We start from the raw sequence: 20,254 nt of genomic DNA on the forward strand, positions 1-20,254 counted from the left end.
AGAGGGCTTCCTTTGTTCAGATTTATAAACATCGAAATCAAGTGAAAAACTTTACAGGTAGGATTATTTCATTTGAAAAGTCAGGTAAAAACTATTTGTAAAGGGATAGGGGAACTCGAGTATGGCGAGAACTGAGGATATTTAAGTTTTTGTGCCAGGGTTTACGTAGGTTTTCATCTCATCTCTAAGAAGTTTCCGTAACTTAAAATCGCTGCTTAACTTTGATGCTCCGAATCCTGAAACATTATCAGCGATCCGTGTGCAAAGACCCAGTGATTAAAGATCGAAAATTAAAAGAAGAATATCCAAATCCTGCCTCTGCATTAACATGATGGCCAAACAGCAAAGACAAAGGCGACTTGAATTTTCCCGAAACTGGAAAAAACAAGCGATCAGTCAGTGTTCTATTTAGAAAAGAGAATGAAATTATCGGGAAAGTTGACTGGAGCTTTGTTTAATGTTTCTATCAGTTGAACTAGTTGCAGAAATCTTCTTTCTTTCATTTGCAAGATATGAGACTTCATATTTTTAATTTACGCCTTCTCACGCGCGCTTACGGACAAAATTTTTTTTAAAGTTTTCCTCCACCCCTCCCCCTCGTTGTAACAAGGCACCTGCATTCTTAAGTCGGCCTTTTGATTGGCGGAACGAGCTGAAATGAACAATGGATGTCTGGGAGAATAAATTAATAAGTCATTTATTTATAAAATAGAGTAGTGCATCGTCCTATGGCAACCGCTTGCTCAACAGAATCAGTGATCAGGAAGGGCAATTAGTTCCTTTCCATTAACGATTTTCTTGGCGATGTGTGATGTTAGAAAGCTGCTAAAATGATGTTCTCCTTACTTAGTCAAGGATATGGGACTTACGATGGAACAGCAAAGAAAGATTATCAAGAAATCGCGGACCAAAAGGTATCGAACTGATCATCAGTCTTGCACTCGTATAATTTGCAGCAGACGAACCCATCATGTCATTTTTCGTGTTCTTCTTGGTATAAATTCTGGTCAAAAAGAAGTGTCTGATTTTACACTTCTTTTCAGAATGATTTTGTGTTAGCTGTTGCTCGAAGCGCGAAGGCTTTCAAGAACTCATTTGCAGGATTCGATTCATCCCGAGTTAATCCCGCATTCTATCGCGTGCTTCTGTTTTACTCCAATGTATCGCGGTTCTTTCGTTCGAACGTGTAAGAGATCCCGCCACTAGCTTCTCCGAGCTTCAATATTGAGTATAGTACACCGAGTTTTGTTAAAGGGTTGTTCGAATTTCAATAGCGGGGTCAGCGTGTTTTATATTGACTTTTTGATTTCGCGGTACGTATAAAGTCATTGCAAACCAGCGATTCCTGTCGAGCCGGGCATTCTATTGTGGAGAGACAATACCTTACAAAAATAATAAATCGTTCTATTATTATTATTACAACACGAACTTTTCGTTAGCTCTACGCGAATTTTGTCGGAATAATCAAGTTGGCACTGTCCAAGCATGCTAATGTGCTTTAGTTTACAAATTGTAAACAAACAGCAAAGTTTCATAAAGCTCAAAACAATACGTATAATTATTTTTACATGAAAGGCTCTAAGACTTTAATACCAGCAATAATTCTTCCATTTTTGTGTTCAAGATTATCTTGTTCCAAAATGATTAGAATGCCGTGGTAAAATTTTTTTCTTCAAGACGGATTCGTCAATTTATCATCTTTGAAGCTTATTTCCATAAGTTGTTTTGATTAAACTTTTTTCAACCATCACAGCTGTTAATAATCCCTGTGGATAACTTTGACAGTGCTCAGAGTTTGACCGGCAAATGTCAACTTTTTATGTCCATGCCAAATAATCGTGGGAAGTTTGACGCATTAGTAAATTTAATTTGACAGATTTATTAAAACTGTGTCAATTTCGTTGCTGATCAGGCCGGTATAAGAAATTTGAATAAATTTAATATGAGGCACTATATCATAGTGAACTCGGCATGCAATGTTGGATTTTAATTAAGCTATAAAACATAACACTGGTTACTTGGGGAGCCATATATATATATATATATATATATATATATATACACCCGTTTTCAAAAAGGTTTTCATATAGAGAGATATATAGATAGATATAGCTTTTGTTTTCTTGCACGTGCGCCCGTGTGCATTTTCACTTGTTATTATCTAACTTGTGAAAAAACTTGGTTCAACAATAATTTTTTCTTTTCGTCAGGTTCTTTGTTGCAATTTGTCAATTAAAAAAAATAATGCACGAATATTGTCTGCAATTCTCTTGATTTGCATTCTCTTGAAAATTAAAGAATGAGGAATTCGGTCACTTACAGGTCATATCATTGTTGTCGTTACAGGATAAGGGGAAAAACGCAGATGAAATGAAAAAAAGAAGTGTTTTCGAAACCGCTGAGAAGGAAGATGTGACGGTGGATATCCATATTGGATATGTGGGAAGGAGCAACAATATTATAGCAGTTGATTAAAACGGACCAAGACGTTGACTAGGTTCATAGAAGTAGATTTTATCATAACCATGATGAGCGGGTCATATATATTAATGTCTCACCTTTTTTCGCGTAAAATCGCGGCCTGTAAGGCAACGTCTCATTGAAGACGGAATAAACTCTCGGCCACAAATGCTTTCAAGTTAGTTTACAGTTTCTCTTAAGCACGCCCATGGACAGCGCACTTTTTAATACACTCCATCAATAAAAATGCTTCGTCACTTGCTACAGATGCCATGGCATTTGACCTACCAATTTGGTGACGCCGTATAACTCGCGGATCGGCTGCTTCGCAGGATGTTTTCCTCATTCCCAAAATCAGCTATATAATTCGCCATTGCAAGTTTGTATCGCAGGAGGGCATGTATTTTTCTAAAAAAAAAAAAATAAAACGACATTTCAAATTGGAACAAAAACCCCGACGACGAAGAAATTTATCGTCGAACCGAGTTTTTCACAAGTTGGACAATAACAAGTGAAAAATATACTCGGGCGCACGTGCAAGAGAACAAAAGTATCTATCTATCTATATATCTCTCTGTATGAAAACCTTTTTGAAAACGGGTGTATATATATATATATATATATATATATATATATATATATATATATATATATATATATATATATATATATATATATATATATATATATATATACACCCGTTTTCAAAAAGGTTTTCATACAGAGAGATATATAGATAGATAGATACTTTTGTTCTCTTGCACGTGCGCCCGTGTGTATTTTTCACTTGTTATTGCCCAACTTGTGAAAAACTCGGTTCAACGATAATTTTTTTCGTCGTCGGGGTTTTTGTTCTAATTTGAAATGTTGTTTTCACTTTTTTTTTTTTTTTTTTTTTAGAAAAATACATGCCCCCCCCCCGCGATACAAACTTGCAATGGCGAATTATATAGCTGATTTTGGGAATGAGGAAAACATCCCGCGAAGCAGCCGATCAACGAGTTATACGGCGTCACCAAATTGGTAGGCCAAATGCTATGGCATCTGTAGCAAGTGACGAAGCATTTTTATTGATGGAGTGTATTAAAAAATGCCCTGTCCAGGGGCGTGCTTAAGAGAAACTGTAAACTAACTTGCAAGCATTTGTGGCCGAGAGTTTATTCTGTCTTCAATAAGACGTTGCCTTAAAGGCCGCGATTTTACACGAAAAAAGGTGAGACATTAATATATATGACCCGCTCATCATGGTTATGATAAAATCTACTTCTATGAACCTAGTCAACGTCTTGGTCCGTTTTAATCAACTGCTATAATATATTGTTGCTCCTTCCCACATATCCAATATGGATATCCACCGTCACATCTTCCTTCTCAGCGGTTTCGAAAACACTTTTTTTTTTCATTTCATCTGCGTTTTTCCCCTTATCCTGTAACGACAACAATGATATGACCTACAAGTGACCGAATTCCTCATTCTTTAATTTTCAAGAGAATGCAAATCAAGAGAATTGCAGGCAATATTCGTGCATTATTTTTTTTAATTGACAAATTGCAACAAAGAACCTGACGAAAAGGAAAATTATTGTTGAACCAAGTTTTTTCACAAGTTAGACAATAACAAGTGTAAATGCACACGGGCGCACGTGCAAGAAAACAAAAGTATATATATCTATCTATATATCTCTCTATATGAAAACCTTTTTGAAAACGGGTGTATATATATATATATATATATATATAAGGGTCAATCTGCTCTGGCAGACAAATTTGGAATTGTCTGTGAAACATCTAAACCAAAAATTGTATGCAAAGAATAATGGCTTTACAACAAGCGATTGACAAGAAAAACACATTTTGATTTATTTAGTCAATTTTGATACGTTTTTCCATGGGACAACTTTTGTCCACGGCACCTTTGAAGATTTTCCTGTCTCAGACATAATTTGTAAAAGTGCGACAAACCATCTGAATTTGTTAAGCATTGGTGAGGACAGAAAATTTGTCTCAATGAAGAGCTTATTCGCTAGTGTGGATCAGGCCTAATGCTCCGTCCAACGTTCAAAACCCTTATACCTGGAAACTTGAAATCTTAGTGTCAACCCTGATATAGCAGGAGCCAACACCAATAACAGTTCACATAACGCAAGCCTGATTTAAAGTGCATCTTTTTTTCATGTAGGAGTATTTTTCTTTGGACGATCTCCATTTGCCCCCTATTGGATCAAATTACAGAATACCACCACAAATTGAGGTGTCAGATTACCAGGCTGGACCCAGATATGAGAACAAGCTATTTAGATTACCTAAGGTAGATAACACTAAGCAATCGTTTATAAATGTACCCAAGACCTACACAACAAGGAAAGGAGCATTACTTTTATACGCAGAGGACTTTTTCCTGCCTGGTTCTCCGAAACCAAGAAAGAAGCGCCACAGAATTAAGAAACAATCGTCTCTTAAGTTAAAGACAATCAGTGACTTGAGGAACTCCATCTTGGACTATAAGAATGGGGTATGTATGGTAGTATGCTGTGTTGGATTAAAGTACTTTAAAATGATTACACAGAAAGGCTTAGGGTGCATCTTCTTGACCTTATTCTGGAAAAAAGAATGCACAGATGTTTAGGTACAATTTATTTCCTGGGGTTTTTGAAGCAGTGGTATGCTACAATCTACATGCATCTTTAGTTAATACTGTGTTTCCTCTAAATTTATGCATGAATGGCTAAACACCTTGTACAACATAATAAACAGTTCCACAGGAAAGTACCACTCAGCAGCTTTCATTTGAATAGTTACACCTTAGGATTTCACCCACAGACTCAAAAGTGCGAACCATCTTGTACAGCATAATAAACAGTACCACAGGAAAGTGGTCACACAACAGGATTTTGTCCATAGACTCGAAGGTCACATCTGTGGATCGCTAGAACCACCTTACTTACCAGATCTCATCATGTACTGTGGCAGTGAAAGGTTTTATGTGAGCAAATTCTCATGGCCTAGTAGCAGCAGTGTTGATGAGGTTCAACTAGATTGTGGGAGGCATTGAGTAATCTAATGTTCAGCATGCTGAACTCAAGATTGAGAGGTCTTGGTTCTAGCCCTTGCCTGAGCTGGATCCTTGTGCTTTGTTCTCGGGCGAGACACTTCTTTCTCGTATTCTCACAGTGCCTCACTCCACCCAGGTGTATTAAAGGGTACTGGTGAATGTAGTGCTAGCTGGGGGGTAACCCCATGATGTACTACAGCTCTAGCATCCTGTCATTGGGGGAGGGGGGAGAGAGGAGAGTTTGAGGGAGATAGAAAATAATGCTAGGGAAATTGAGGAAAGCCCTGGCCTTTTTTATTACCTTCTTTAGTAAAGTATCTTTTGTTTTCAACAGGGGGATCCCCTTTTTCTGGCTTTGCTTCAGAAACGCCTCAGTGGCTACAAAGACCATTCAGTGAGACCAGGCTTTTCACCAAAACGTTACATTGCATCTCTTGGAAATTCACTGGAGGGAGACACATGGAATCGATTAACTGCTACAGGATCTATAAAGGATCCAACACTACTGACTTTTGATCCGAAAGGAGCACCATTTCACCAAGATGTTGGTTTGGGGTCTCTATTTCCTGATAAACCACAGCCATACAGTACAATGTCTCTTCCTCCTGTGTCCCCATCAAGCTCAATGTTTGACAGCTCATTTCATTTTTACAAGAATGGAATGTCAACTGGAGCTGCGTCACTGATATCTATAAATAGTGAAACAGAAGAATATGCTCCATCTTCAAGAGCTTTGAGTCCAGCTGAATCATTGAGCAATCGCCTTCCTGAAGTGGAACTCCTGCCACAAAGAAGAGACCAGTATGGACTGTTGAATGCTAAACAGAAAGAGGACCTGATTTCTCATCTTTTACTTCAGAAAACTTTAGAATCTGATCTCTCAGACCTTCAGGGATGGGTGACAAACTACCCAGATGAGGGGGGAGGGGTAGAACAGGAACCTGCTGCTATGGTTACCATACCAAAGAGTAAAGCCAAACACAGAGGGAGCCTTAAATCGGGCTCTTTTCCTTCCATACCACGCCTACCCCCTATACAATCTGCAGGGGCAAGACCGACAACACCTATGGAACTTCAAAATGGCAGAACAATGATGCTGGCATCAGGTGATGAACAAAAAGACACTTTCCCTGACACCAAACAAGAACCTGATGTTGTTGATCTAGGTTCTATACACTTAGACTTAAGTTCCTTGGATAAAAGCATTCCTTCATTAGACCAAAGAGATCTGCAGGGTAAGTAAAAACCATCTGGAGAACTTACCATTTAAATGGGAAAACCAGAAATTTTGGTTGGAAAATCTAATGGAAAGCTTCAGAAGATATGGTTTTGATTTGAGGCGAGGCAGTTTTTCTAATCTTTTAATTTTGTTCAACTGATGTTGATATGCATACATACATACAGATACTTTATTTATGCTTGAAATTTACAGAGTAGCTGTAGAGCTAATATCTTTGAGAAAATAAGTTAAAATAAAATAAAATATACTATATTACAATTCCAATATTATTTATGAACTATATACAACATTACGCATGCACAGGGAAATATAACTTGTAGACATACTGTGGAAAAGCTTCATATCTGATATACTTTGTAGTGGGTTTTTCTCCCACTAAGTCAAATTTTAGTTTTAACTTTATGCGCATTACATTTCCACCAAGATGGTGTGTCTGACTGGTAAGCGCCCCTGGAATCTTCATTATTTTACCATTACATTACCCTTGAAGGCATTAGAGTAGATCGTCGTCACATTTTTGTTACAATAACAGTTTAACCTTGTCGTTAAGGTGGGGACGTCATTGCCGGGTCTGAAGTAACTGCTAACAGTGAAAGTAAGAGTGTGTCAAATGTTAAAGATGACAACGATGTTACTGCATCTGACCAAGCTGCTAATGAGAGTGTATCAGAAGACTCAGATGAAAGAGTGGCTCTTAAAAGGGACTCCAGTGAAGAAGGTACCATTTCCCTTGTTAGATTCAGAAAGTCAAGGGAGATCTAGGGGGTTGGGGTGGGGGGAGGGCAGTTCTGTTGGGTGCCAGTGTATTCCCTACTAACCTCTGATCAGGGCTGTCACTAAGAACCACTGGGTGGGAATTGTTGTTGTTTTCTTTTATGCTTTATTGGGGCAAAACTACAATCATGAAAAAAATTAACAAGACATGACTAAAGAAATAGTTTATTATAATTTATTACAAGAATTATTAAAAAATAATTGCGAATCACCAAAAGGGCAAGTGCAAACAGGACCCTACCCCCATGCAAGGCACCGCCCTGTTGTTACTTACAATATTAATTGTAATTTCAATTACGATGCCGTTAAAAAGCTTATTTTGCCCTTGAAAAAAAAAATTAATTCAAACGCTAGATGTACGCTAACAAAAAAAGTGAGGAAAAAAAAACAAGATTTCCCCTGGCTTTATAACTATGATCATGACCCCACTGGTTACTTTTATAGGAGGCAAAAGGAAAATACAACCGACAGAACTCCCTGGCTTTTTTTATTCCTTGCCTACTATATTAACTAGATGTGCCTTGCAACTTTTTAACTTTGAAAAAATTTTAGTGACAGCCCTGCTGATATCATGGCTCTTCAGCCTTAGATACAGAATAGTGTTTAAGAAAATCCCACACCACGGTCCAAGGGTAGATCTGATATAAATCCAAGACGTGATTTACTTTTTCCCTCCCTGATGATACCTTCTTGTGTTTGTGATTACAGCCGACGAACCTTCAGACGTTGTCAAAGGTGATAAAAATGAAGAAGAGGCTCATTCGGAGAGTGAAGAGTTTGTAGCTGGTCAAGAAGTGTTACAGAATGATGCAGTCATAGCTCTTGATGATATAGTTCTTACAGATGATACCTTTCACAGTGATGGCAAGCAAGGAAACCAGGACAAAAATATGGAAGAGGTTGGTGCAGAGATTGCTATGACAGAAAGGAAGGAAACTTCTGCCGAAGGAGGAGGTGGCAAACTTGATAATGGTGCAGATTTAGTTGCACCTTTAGGTGACACTGTGCTGGTGGAAAAAGAAGAGACTGGTGCATCTCGGAACATAGGATATGCTGAAGAAGATGAGGGCATTAGCCTTGATGGAGAAGAACTTGATGCTACTCAAAAACAGGAAAATGAAGGGGAACTTTCCCAAGCTGATGACAGAGTAGCCGTGGAAAAAGGTACAATAGCTCTAGTCTAAAAGTACTCTGTAGTGTTATGATTTTATCAGTAAAGCTTTTTATGTTTTTGTGTTAAATTGATTTGTTTTTTTAGCATCCAAAAGACACAAGGACAAACGACTGGAACCCTCAACCAACATTTTTCCTTAAGGGTGGATTTCCATTGTTGCCCCATAATCTTTATGCGTGTACACGTCTAAAATACACGTGTGTAATTATATACAAGAGCTGGGCTCAAAAAAAGTAACGTCCGGTTGGCCGGATCCGGAACAAGTACATTTTCTTGCTGGCAAGTAAGTTTTATAACTCACTTGCCCAATAAGCAAGTGTCTAAGCAAGTGATCTAACTAAATCATTAACCAAGACGAGCAAGAAGTGGCCCACGGCAAGCAAAATGAGGGAGCTACTTGCCCAAAGGACAAACTGGAATTCAAGTTCTTTTTGAGCCCTGAAGGGGCGGTAGATAAAGGGGTGTGAGTAAACGTAACAGTTTATCAAGGTTCAACTTACATGATTACATGCCACCTTCCACACAATGCTTCTATTAATTTTATTTACGCAGGTAACATGCACATGCCAACGCGCATAAGAATTTTGCGGCAGTTGAAATCCACCTTAAGTGAGAAACTAGCGTTAACTTTAGATAACGGGAGGGATATGTGGGCAGCTTACCAGAAATTTTTTTTCATTGTATTTCAGGTGTGGAATATCCTGAGGGGGAGGTAGAGCCCCCTCCTCCAATCAGCTTAGAGGAACTGCAGGGCGAAGTCCGGACTGTGGCAAACAAAGTCCTCAGTCGTCCACAGTCTGGCATGGTGTTCATGGAGGATGTCAAGACCGCAATTGCTATGTGGGCTGATCGTTTATCCTACCTCCTGGGTCCACCTAAATCAGGTATGCTTTATCACAGGCTTACCAACCTCCGTGTTGTGGACTATGCTCAATAGAAACCTTTAGATTTGTAAGACAAGGACGACTACAAGTACAAAATTTTCTCAGAACAAAGTGTGCACGTGTGAACCAGTATCATTTTTCGGTAACTGTTGTAATATTCTATCTACTACAGCTTTTTGTGAAAATGTTGTAGTGATGTAAACAAGTTATCACATTTTAGAAGTTTTATCAGTTTTGCGATTGGGAGAGAGGGCTTAACCTCCTTCAATGAAAAATGGACAATTAAGTTTATGGGGGTGTAATTCGTAATGATATGAGTTCCTCTTCCCGGAATACACATATCACTAGTGATATGTGTTCCCCTACCAGGGAAACACATATCCCCAGTGATATGTGTTCCCCTACCTGGGAAACACATACCACTCCTGATATGTGTTTCTGTAGTAGAATGTGTTTTCCCTACCCAGTAACAATTCCTAGTGCACATATCACTAGGGATATATGTTCCCGGGTAGGGGAAACACATTTCACTAGGGATGTGTGTTTCCTGAGTAGTAGTGGAATGTGTTTCCCGGGTAAGGAACATGTATCCCTAGTGATAAGTGTTCCCCTACGTGATGATATGGCTATATTGTCTTAGACAAAATTCTCACTTATGTTCTGTAATGTACTTGTAGATGCACGTGTCAGCTCGGCCGGCCAACAAAGACCTCCCATGCCAGGCGTGACAACTCAAGGTGTACCAATCCGTCCCACAAGGCACAGAAAAGTGAGCCGATCGGCGGGTCCATCGGTAGCAGCCCTCAGGAAAACTTTAATGATTTCTGGAGGTAAGTGTGACTTCAACGTGTTAGTGTGAAAGGATCAGGCAATAAAATAACCTGCAAGTAAGCTCCTAAAGGAACTATGGGGGCAGGGGAAGGTTCCCGCTCCTAGAACCCCCAGGCAGCCTTCTTGCAGGCCAGCAATAGACATAAGTCATGTTCTCCATAAGAAAGTGGAACAGGAGCATCAGGTCTTCCTTAGGGGTTAGCTGGGGAGAGATGATTATGAGGGTGGGGTAAAGAGTGTTTCTCCCTCTCCACTCGCTCTCCGCCAGACTTGTCACAAGTCGACCTTTGTAGTTTCACTTTCACAGCAGAGAGTGAGTGGGAGGAGCGTTTTAGGCCGCAAGACAGCCAAGCGAGTAACTAAGTCGCAAGAGGCCTTCGCGGGCAATATTAAATAGGACAAAGGACTTTTTCGAAAGTCAAGTTCTTTTACCTTCGCTTCTCTCTTCCATTTTCTCCCCCCCCGCCCCCCCCCCCCCCCAACAGAAATGTCTGATACTCAAGTCAAAGACACAATGACATTATTAGAGAGTTCAGGAAACTGTGGAGATGGTCTTACGATTCCAGATGACATTAGGATCCCAGAGTTCTGTAAACCATGTGATTGATACTTAAAAAGGATGATTTTTTAAAACCGTTTCTCTCTTGCAATGATTCAGGTGAGGTCCCGGAAATTGAGACCTTGAAAAACTTGCCACCTCTTCCAGAAAGATTCAGGAAGTCTGGCCGAGCACACCCACCGAGTGGAATATCTAGTGGACATGCGCGCCGTGAACAACGTGAGTTTTTTTTGCTACTTTCAATAGTTGGAGAACTATCAAGAACTTTAGTTAAGGGTCAAAACAAAGGCCAGCATAGTCCTCTACTTGTAAACAAAGTTTAGGGCACTTTTGCTTTTTTGGCCAGACAAAGACCAGAAGTGGCTCGAGTAGATTCAAACAGCGTTTTCGTCAAAATTTCCCAGGCCTATGCTTTAAAGTCGCACTATTTAATACACTTCCTGGGCATTTTGCAGGTCATTTACTGTTAGCCACCTTAAAGGTCTTAACTCTTTAAACCGTAAGAGTAATCAAAATTGAATTTCTCCTTGTAATGCTCGTGCTTAATAAAACACGATAGTCATCGAGAATTAAGAAAGTGTTCCCACAAGATGAATTTAATTCATGCTTAAACAACTTATCATCACCGCTTCTATGGGAAATACCTAAAGGCAACAGATGAGAATTAAAATTTTGATACCAGGTCAGGGCTGTCAAAAACATTTTAAGTAACACGAGAATAAAAGAAAGTAGCTGGCATGTGTTTCCCGGCGGGGCACTAGGAATATGTGTTTCCCTTATGGGGGAACACATATCACTAGGGATATGTGTTTCCCAGGTGGGGAAACACATATCATAGGTGAGGGAACACATATCACTAGGGATATGTGTTTCCCATCTGGGGGAACACATATCACTAGGGATATGTTTTTTCGAGGTGGGGGAACACATATCGCTAGGGATATGTGTTTCCCAGGTGGGGAAACACATATCACTAGGGATATGTGTTTCCCAGGTGGGGGAACACATATTACTAGGGATATGTGTTTCCCAGGTGAAGGAACACATATCACTAGGGATATGTGTTTCCTAGGTTGGGGAACACATATCACTAGGGATATGTGTTTCCCAGGTGGGGAAACACATATCACTAGGGATATGTGTTTCCCATATGGGGGAACACATATCGCTAGGGATATGTGTTTCCCATGTGGGGGAACACATATCACTAGGGATATATGTTTCCCATGTGGGGGCACACATATCACTAGGGATATGTGTTTCCCCAGTGGGGGAACACATATCACTAGGGATATGTGTTTCCCCATGTGGGGGAACACATATCACTAGGGATATGTGTTTCCCCATGTGGTGGAACACATATCGCTAGGGATATGTGTTTCCCATCTGGGGGAACACATATCACTAGGGATTTGTGTTTCCTAGGTGGGGGAACACATATCACTAGGGATATGTGTTTCCCAGGTGGGGAAACACATATCACTAGGGATATGTGTTTCCCAGGTGGGGGAACACATATCACTAGGGATATGTGTTTCCCAGGTGGGGGAACACATATCACTAGGGATATGTGTTTCCCAGGTGGGGGAACACATATCACTATGGATATGTGTTTCCTAGGTGGGGGAACACATATCACTAGGGGTATGTTTTTCTCATGTGGGGGAACTCATATCACTAGGGATATGTGTTTCCCATCTGGGAGAACACATATCACTAGGGATATGTGTTTTCCATGTGGGGGAACACATATCACTAGGGATATGTGTTTCCCATGTGGGGAAACACATATCACTAGGGATATGTGTTACCCAGGTGGGGGAACACATATCACTAGGGATATGTGTTTCCCATGTGGGGGAACACATATCGCTAGGGATATGTGTTTCCTATGTGGGGGAACACATATCACTAGGGATATGTGTTTCCTAGGTGGGGGAACACATATCACCAGGGATATGTGTTTCCCTAGTGATATGTGTTCCCCAGGTGGGGGAAGACATATCACTAGGGATATGTGTTTCCCAGGTGGGGAAACACATATCACTAGGGATATGTGTTTCCCAGGTGGGGGAACACATGTCACTAGGGTTTTTTTTTTTTTTAGGTGGAGGAACACCTATCACTAGGGATATGTGGTTCCAGTGTGAGGGAACACATATCACTAGGGATATGTGTTTCCCATCTGGGGGAACACATCACTAGGGATATGTGTTTCCCATCTGGGAGAACACATATTGCTAGGGATATGTGTTTCCCATGTGGGGGAACACATATCACTACGGATATGTGTTTCCTAGGTGGGGGAACACATATCACTAGGGGTATGTTTTTCTCATGTGGGGGAACTCATATCACTAGGGATATGTGTTTCCCATCTGGGAGAACACATATCACTAGGGATATGTGTTTTCCATGTGGGGGAACACATATCACTAGGGATATGTGTTTCCCATGTGGGGAAACACATATCACTAGGGATATGTGTTACCCAGGTGGGGGAACACATATCACTAGGGGTATGTGTTTCCCATGTGTTGATACACACATCACTAGGGATATGTGTTTCCCAGGTGGGGGAACTCATATCACTAGGGATATGTGTTTCCTAAGTGGGGGAACACATATCACTAGGAATATGTGTTTCCCAGGTAGGGGAACACATGTCAGTAGTAGTGCGTGTTCCTGGGTAGGGCAACACACATCACCAGGGATATGTGTATTCTGAGTATGGGAACACCTATAGCTAGGGATATGTGTTTTCTAGTTAGGGGAACACAAATCGCTAGGAATACGTATTGCTGGGTAGGGCAACAGATATCACCAGGGGTATGTGTGTCCTAGGTAGGGTAACACATATCAGTGGAGATACGTGTTTCCATGGTCGGGGAAGACATATCACTAGGGATATGTGTTTCCCAGCTTGATAAGGTGCTTCACAATAAACAACAATTAGGTCATGATTAAAACAATTTATTTCTCTTTTTTTTTTAATCGTCCATTTTTGTCGCCTCTTTCCAATAATTTACAGGCAGCAATAACCTTAAAGTAGCCGGTGATAGTGCCGGTTACCGGCGCTTTTTTACAACCCTGTATCAGGTGACCTAGTGGTGACCCAGATCTAATGTAGGTCTTTCCGTTCCTTTCAGCCAGGAAAGGTTCCATTTCAACCAAAGGCTCGGCTTCGTCCGGCGCAGCTCAATCTATTCCCTGGGAGAGAATCTCTAATGCTGATATACAAGCTGATGTTTTTAGTTATGCATTGAAAGAGCCCAGTCTTAAACAAATGCAGGCTGATGAAATCGAGGACGAGGAATCGGACGATGACGACGGAAACTTTAAAACAGCTTTAAATGCTGTTGTCAGTGAAGTAAAACCAGACTATGCGCTGATTGAAGCCAAATCGAGAATGGCGGTTTCATCACCAAAGAAGGACCAACAGCCGTTTAAATTTCCACGGCCGGCGGCTTCCAAGCCGCCAGCTGGTCTTGAAAACAAAAAGCCACCAGGACAACCCAAGGGAAAAGCGAAAACGACTCCGGCAAAGAAACCAGCTGCGCCTAAGAAAAAGGGCGGGAAGAAACCAGCAAAGCAAGGGACAAAGCAAGCTAAAACCACCAAAACTACAAAGAGGAAATCAGAAGCACCGAAGAAGGAAGAGCTGGAGAAAACAGAGGAAGTTGGTGAGAAGGTTGCCGAGGATTTAACGATGGAGGAAAAAGCCGAAGTTATTCGGATCGATTCGGAAACCGGTGAGCGTGAGCCTGAAGCTTCAGACAGAACTCTTGCGTCTTCTGGTGTTTCAAGAGATACCTCAGCCAGAATATCTTCAAAAGCCTCTGATGAGTTAAAGGATGGCAAGGTTGATGAACCCACTGAAACCAGCGAAACATTAGTCCCCGAGCTCCCGCGAATTGTTCCAAAACCACCCGAGCCGGAGCCTGTGCCGTCGGAACCCGAAGAAAAGCAACCTTCTGTAGAAGAGGTGCAAAAGCCCGCTCAGGAGTCTAGAGCTGCCAGGAGGGCAGCTGAGCGAGCTGCTGCTGCAGAAAGAAGGCGCCAAGAGGTAGAACGTAAGAGAAAGGAGAGAGAAGAGGCAAAGAAGCGCGCTTTGGAAGAGGAAGCCAGATTAGAACAACTGAGGCTTGAGGCAGAGGAAGAAATGAAGAGGAGAGAGGAAGAACGAAGGTAAGGAAGCTTAATAAAGCATACTTTGTGGACTCATGTTTGCTTCACAAGTTACTAGGTGATGATGGGTTATAGTACGTATTGGCTCAATAAAGCGCACTATATTGGACCCATGTTTGCTTCACAAGTTACTAGGTGACGATGGGTTATAGTACGTATTGGCTCAATAAAGCGCACTATGTTGGACCCATGTTTGTTTCACAAGTTACTAGGTAATGATGGGTTATAATACGTATTGGCTCAATAAAGCGCACTATGTTGGACCCATGTTTGCTTCACAAGTTACTAGTTAATGATGGGTTATAGTACGTACGCAAACCTCGAACCTTCTCCTCTGTTACGAGAGGAGGGGTAGAAACAGCGTTTCTTGGTGTTTCAGAAACCTTTGTTGGTTCACTTTTGTGTTGTGGTGTTGAGGTAGCCGGTCATTTCGCCCCGGTTAATAGGCGCTAAGTAACCGGGGCGAAATTGACCGTAAAGCGGTGTAGGTATTGTTCTGTGTTTATCTTTTGTATTACGTCACTTGGTGATTCCACCGATCCGCAACATCAAGAAACTACCCATTTACGGCAAACGGCATAGGTGGACATACGATAATTAATGTATCCGAGAACTATAGAAAAGTACAGTTCTCCTTGACGCCGGGTGAACTCCTCTCCTCGCATAATTGCTATCAGTTGGCGTTGGAAAATGATCACGTGGTCATTGTTGTCGTTCGTCATGAACCGACGTGTCAAGTGCTAAGGGGCCGACCATTTAACTCTTGAAGGGGGGGGGGGGGGGATTTCTGGTCATCAAGAATCTTTATTCCTAGCAATCTGGTGGACAGGATACTTTTGTCCCTTTTTTTCCCCATAAGCTTTCTATTACATTTGTGCTGCATGCAATTTTTTTCTTCGGACAAGCGCTTGCAGGAATTTTTTTTCAAAATCACCCCCCCCCCCCCCTCAAGAGTTAAATGGTCGGCCCCTAAGTGTGAGAGGCGAGCACCGCCTCGCGTTCCACCGTCCCGCTGTAAGATCAGTCAAAATAACGCCTGTCGTGAAGACTGCGTTAAATTCAGTCCAATTCGGGAAAATATTCTGAATAGCCTGGGAATATTGTAAGAGACTCAGTCAGCAGTGCTCTGAAACGGAAAAGCTAAAAAGCTGAGATATTTTTGTTAAGATCATAGTAAAATATTAGTTGGTTGTTGTTGGCCTTTTAAAAAAATGGCTCTCAGCAATTCAGTAATATTCTGATAATATCGGGCTATTAGTACCTGTCCGCTCAATGGGGAATGGCGCTTAATGCGGCTTGATCGTGTTTAAAGGGGCTGTGTCACGGCAGTCCAGTTCATTTTGTTTAATTTTGCAATTACTCGCCGTCAATCGCTATGGAACTTAAAGTAAGCAAAGAAATTAAATGACAAAATCAGAGATCCAAGACAAACAAATATGTCTCCTGAGCATTATTTTTGAAGATGCAAGCAGCAGGGATCAACTTTGAAAAACTGTTAGGCTGAACAGTTGTCAAAAATCCTAATTTCAATCCGTTTCAATCTTCTTCAGTTTTGCCCATCCGTGGCATCTGTTGTTTCTGTTATGTTATTTCAACCTGCCTTTAAAGTTTTAAGCGGTTATTTTTGTTTCTCTTAATTTAACAGGCATTTTGCAATTTTCTAATTTTGCTGAATTTCGTGACGCAGCTCCTTTAACTCTGTATTTATCTTCTGTAGACTAAGACGGCAAGAGAAAGATGAAGCAAACCAGCGTGAACACGAGGAAGAACTGGAGCGTGAGCGACAAGCGAAGATTAAAGCTGAGAAGGAACGGCGCGCACGCGAGGAGTGGAAGAGACGACAGCAACAAGTGCTAGCGCAGAGAAAACTAGAGGAAGAGTTACGACGAGAGCAAGAGAAGATTGAAGCTGAGCTGGAGGCAGCGAGACTTAGAGAAGAAGAGGAAAGAATCAAGGCCATGGAAGAGTCTGAGAGAATCGCCTTCCTGGAGAAATTGCGTCGCGAGGAGGAAGAGTTACGAAGAAGACTCGAGGAACAGAAGCGAATAGAAGAAGAGGAGAGGCAATTACGAGAAGAAGAAAAAAGACGGAGGGAAGAAGCGCTGGCCTTGCTTCGGCAAAAACAGCTACAGAGACATTTATTTATAGCAGGAATATTAAAAGAAAGCCATTATTTTTCATTATCCCAGAGATTAACCAGAGCTTTTACGTTTTCGTATTTTGATCTTCTTCCTTGGAATGAGTTAAACCACTTGACACCGCGAACTGGTTCTCCTGTGCGTGATATTCTTTCATCTGTGAAGGAGAAAATTCCTGCAACTATTTTGGAAGAAGACGAGAATATAGAAGATTAACAGATTGTAAATTGGTTATTTATTTTATTTGAATTTTACGTCTCAGAGATTATGCGACAGAAAAGAAGATTTATTTGTACATATTTTAAGACTGATAAGTGAAAACAAGATGAAGTGTTTTTGAATTTTCAGACGTAACTTTATTAACTTGTTAACCCACTCACCTTGGAAATCTTACAAAGTGCACTGTTTGAACTCAGTGGTGCCTTTTTCTGGTCTCCGTCTTCCCAAATTGCACAAACCTACCCAAACGTTTGCTGGTTCAGATCTTGGCTGGATTTTTTTTTCCAGATTCCAAACTATAGCTTTATAGATGCCTAAATTTCGCGGTAGTTTGGACAAAAGTTGTATTTTGACTTCAACTTCTACCTTCTTCTCTTCTCTCCACCACTGCAGCTTTCTGCAGCTCTTCTACTTTTTGCTTCACTGGGCATTGACTATAATTTATGTCATAGAAGGTGCAGAGGTGGAGGAAGAAGGGGAAAGAAACCAACTCCTTGGGCGATTTCCATTCAACAAAAATTCCGGTTTGAAATTTCGGAAATTTCACGTGCCGAACGGAACGGTACATTGCGGTTGCTCAGACCCGACCCAAGCCACCGCGTGATTTGTTATTCTTGTAAGCACGATCCAAAAGAGTGGTACCGGGGACAACAATTTTGTGAAATGGAAAGGGACATTTCGGTGCGACTGACCGACCAATATGACCAGACCGATCAAAGTGGACCACCTTTAAATCTGGTCCCGAATATCCTGGTCAGACCAAACCGAAATGATCCGTTCCATTTGATGTACCAACCGAAATTTCCGGAATTTGGGGTTGAATGGAAAGCGCCCCTTATTTTCCCTTAATTCGTATTAGAAAAACCAGCTGGGTCAAGATTGGCCTCAGCAGTCTAGGGGACACAACGGACGTTTTGATGTTGACGAAAAAAAGTTGGAAACGATTTTTAGGGGAAAACAGAAACGGTTAAAGGGTGCAGGAAACAAAACAGATTGGTTTGTTGGAATACATGACAACCAAAAATAGATCCTTTGCACATGGCTATTTTTTGTAATGTTGTGTGTTGATGGGAGACCCTATTGCTCCAAGCAGGTTCAATGCTGCACAAGAAAAGGTGTGTAATGAGAAGAGTTTAGTGACCCAACAGTTGTCTTTTTTATTCATACTTTGATTTCAGTAAGTAGGCACCTTTGATTTCCTTGTGCCTCTTACAGTAGAGGCTGCCTACAAACATAATGATGTACTGCAGAGATGCCAACCTCTGGAGACCTAAAATCGGGAGGCTATCTTTTTTTCACTACCCTCCCCCCCCCCTCCCCCCCCCCTCCCCCGCCGGAATGACTACATACGTGCAAAAATGCCCCAGAAACCGTACTGCGAATGAGAAAAGTTCAAGTTTTGAGCTAAAAATGGGCTAAATCTCAAACTAAGTCTGTTTTATTTTTTACTAAGAATCCGATATTTATAGTGGGCGTAAAAAGCGGGAGATTTATGTACCAAAGCGGGAGAGCGGGAGACGAGGCAAAAAAACGTAAGTCTCCCGCCAAAAGCGGGAGAGTTGGCATCACTGGTACTGGTTTTTGACACATTAAGATTGTAGTCTGCAAAGTCCCTTCTGAGGAAGGATAGTTTTTTATTGCATCACACATCAGTCGAAATGGTTAACAAGAAAATTATGCAAAAAGATGTCGCATAATTATAAAAATTCACGGCCATTACTGAACATTAGCAAGATTGTTGGAAATGAGTGCTTTACTAAGATTAATATAATATCTTCAGGAAGTACTGTGAAGTCTTGAAATCAAACGTTCCAACTTATCAATATGCATAACAGTTAAGGCCCGATACACCAACAGAAAAAGAGAAACTACGTTTACGTAAAAGCTTATATGCTTCAAAATATTAAGAGCGTCAAATTTTACATACAGGGGAACCTACATCATCTTGACTTCTCAATCATCAGGATTTTTTTCTCTGGGCCCTAGAAAAAATAACAAGTACAGAGTTTTAGGTAGCGGGTGGGGGGGGGGGGGGGGGGGGCGGGGGGCGGATACAGCAGCCCCCCTTGGACCTGTTGAGATAGACACATCAAGTCTGTGGCTCGACGCTGCAATAACGAAGCTGACATCGCTTAGCAGATCGTTGTTAAATAAACAGATGCTTCCTTCCTTTATCGTGGCTTTCGAATTCTGCCAATTCCCTAGGACGGCCATGATTTGGCACCGGTTAGGTATTAATATCCGTTGTGGGTAGACCGGAACAAAACTTTCAATCAACAATCAGGTGTCCTCTTTATTGAGAAGATAGGACCATAAGAAAACTGCGCTACTACAGTCGCTAGTTACACCATTTCACAGGGAGGAGGCCATTTTATGTAACCATACATGAATTTTTAAAAATCCGCTGACTTTTCCAAGCGAGGATTCGCGCACCGCGCAAATGCACATTTGTGACTGTAACTTGTCATGTCCGACGAAAAGTTTTTTTAAGGAACGAAGAGAATATGTCAGGTAACCTTTAATATTTATATTGTCGGTGTTGTTTCAATGCATTCACCCCTGAGTCTTCACTCCCGGTCAATACCGACAGTATTATATAAACCGTTTAATGCAGAAGCAACAAGCATAAGTAGCCTTCGTTGCCTTTCCACTTTGCAGTCCGGTTGTGTCCATGGAGGACTTCATAAAAGCCTTTTGCAAACGACAAGATGACTTTTTGTAGGAAAAATCTTGCC

The 20,254-nt window shown here is 41.2% G+C and overlaps 1 protein-coding gene across 1 annotated transcript; it reads left to right on the plus strand.

The window, feature by feature from the left end:
- Positions 1–724: 724 nt before the first annotated feature.
- Positions 725–17,641, plus strand: LOC140924250 (uncharacterized). The gene is made up of 10 exons (XM_073374279.1): positions 725–914; positions 4,640–4,972; positions 5,847–6,747; positions 7,303–7,470; positions 8,235–8,690; positions 9,390–9,584; positions 10,262–10,414; positions 11,074–11,193; positions 14,124–15,162; positions 16,880–17,641. Exons 1-10 carry the CDS (start codon positions 831–833, stop codon positions 17,514–17,516), a joined length of 4,086 nt encoding a protein of 1,361 aa, XP_073230380.1. The 5' UTR covers positions 725–830; the 3' UTR covers positions 17,517–17,641.
- The last annotated feature ends 2,613 nt before the right edge of the window (positions 17,642–20,254 follow it).

This window comes from Porites lutea, chromosome 14 (genome assembly GCF_958299795.1).
Source record: "Porites lutea chromosome 14, jaPorLute2.1, whole genome shotgun sequence".
Taxonomy (NCBI): domain Eukaryota; kingdom Metazoa; phylum Cnidaria; class Anthozoa; order Scleractinia; family Poritidae; genus Porites; species Porites lutea.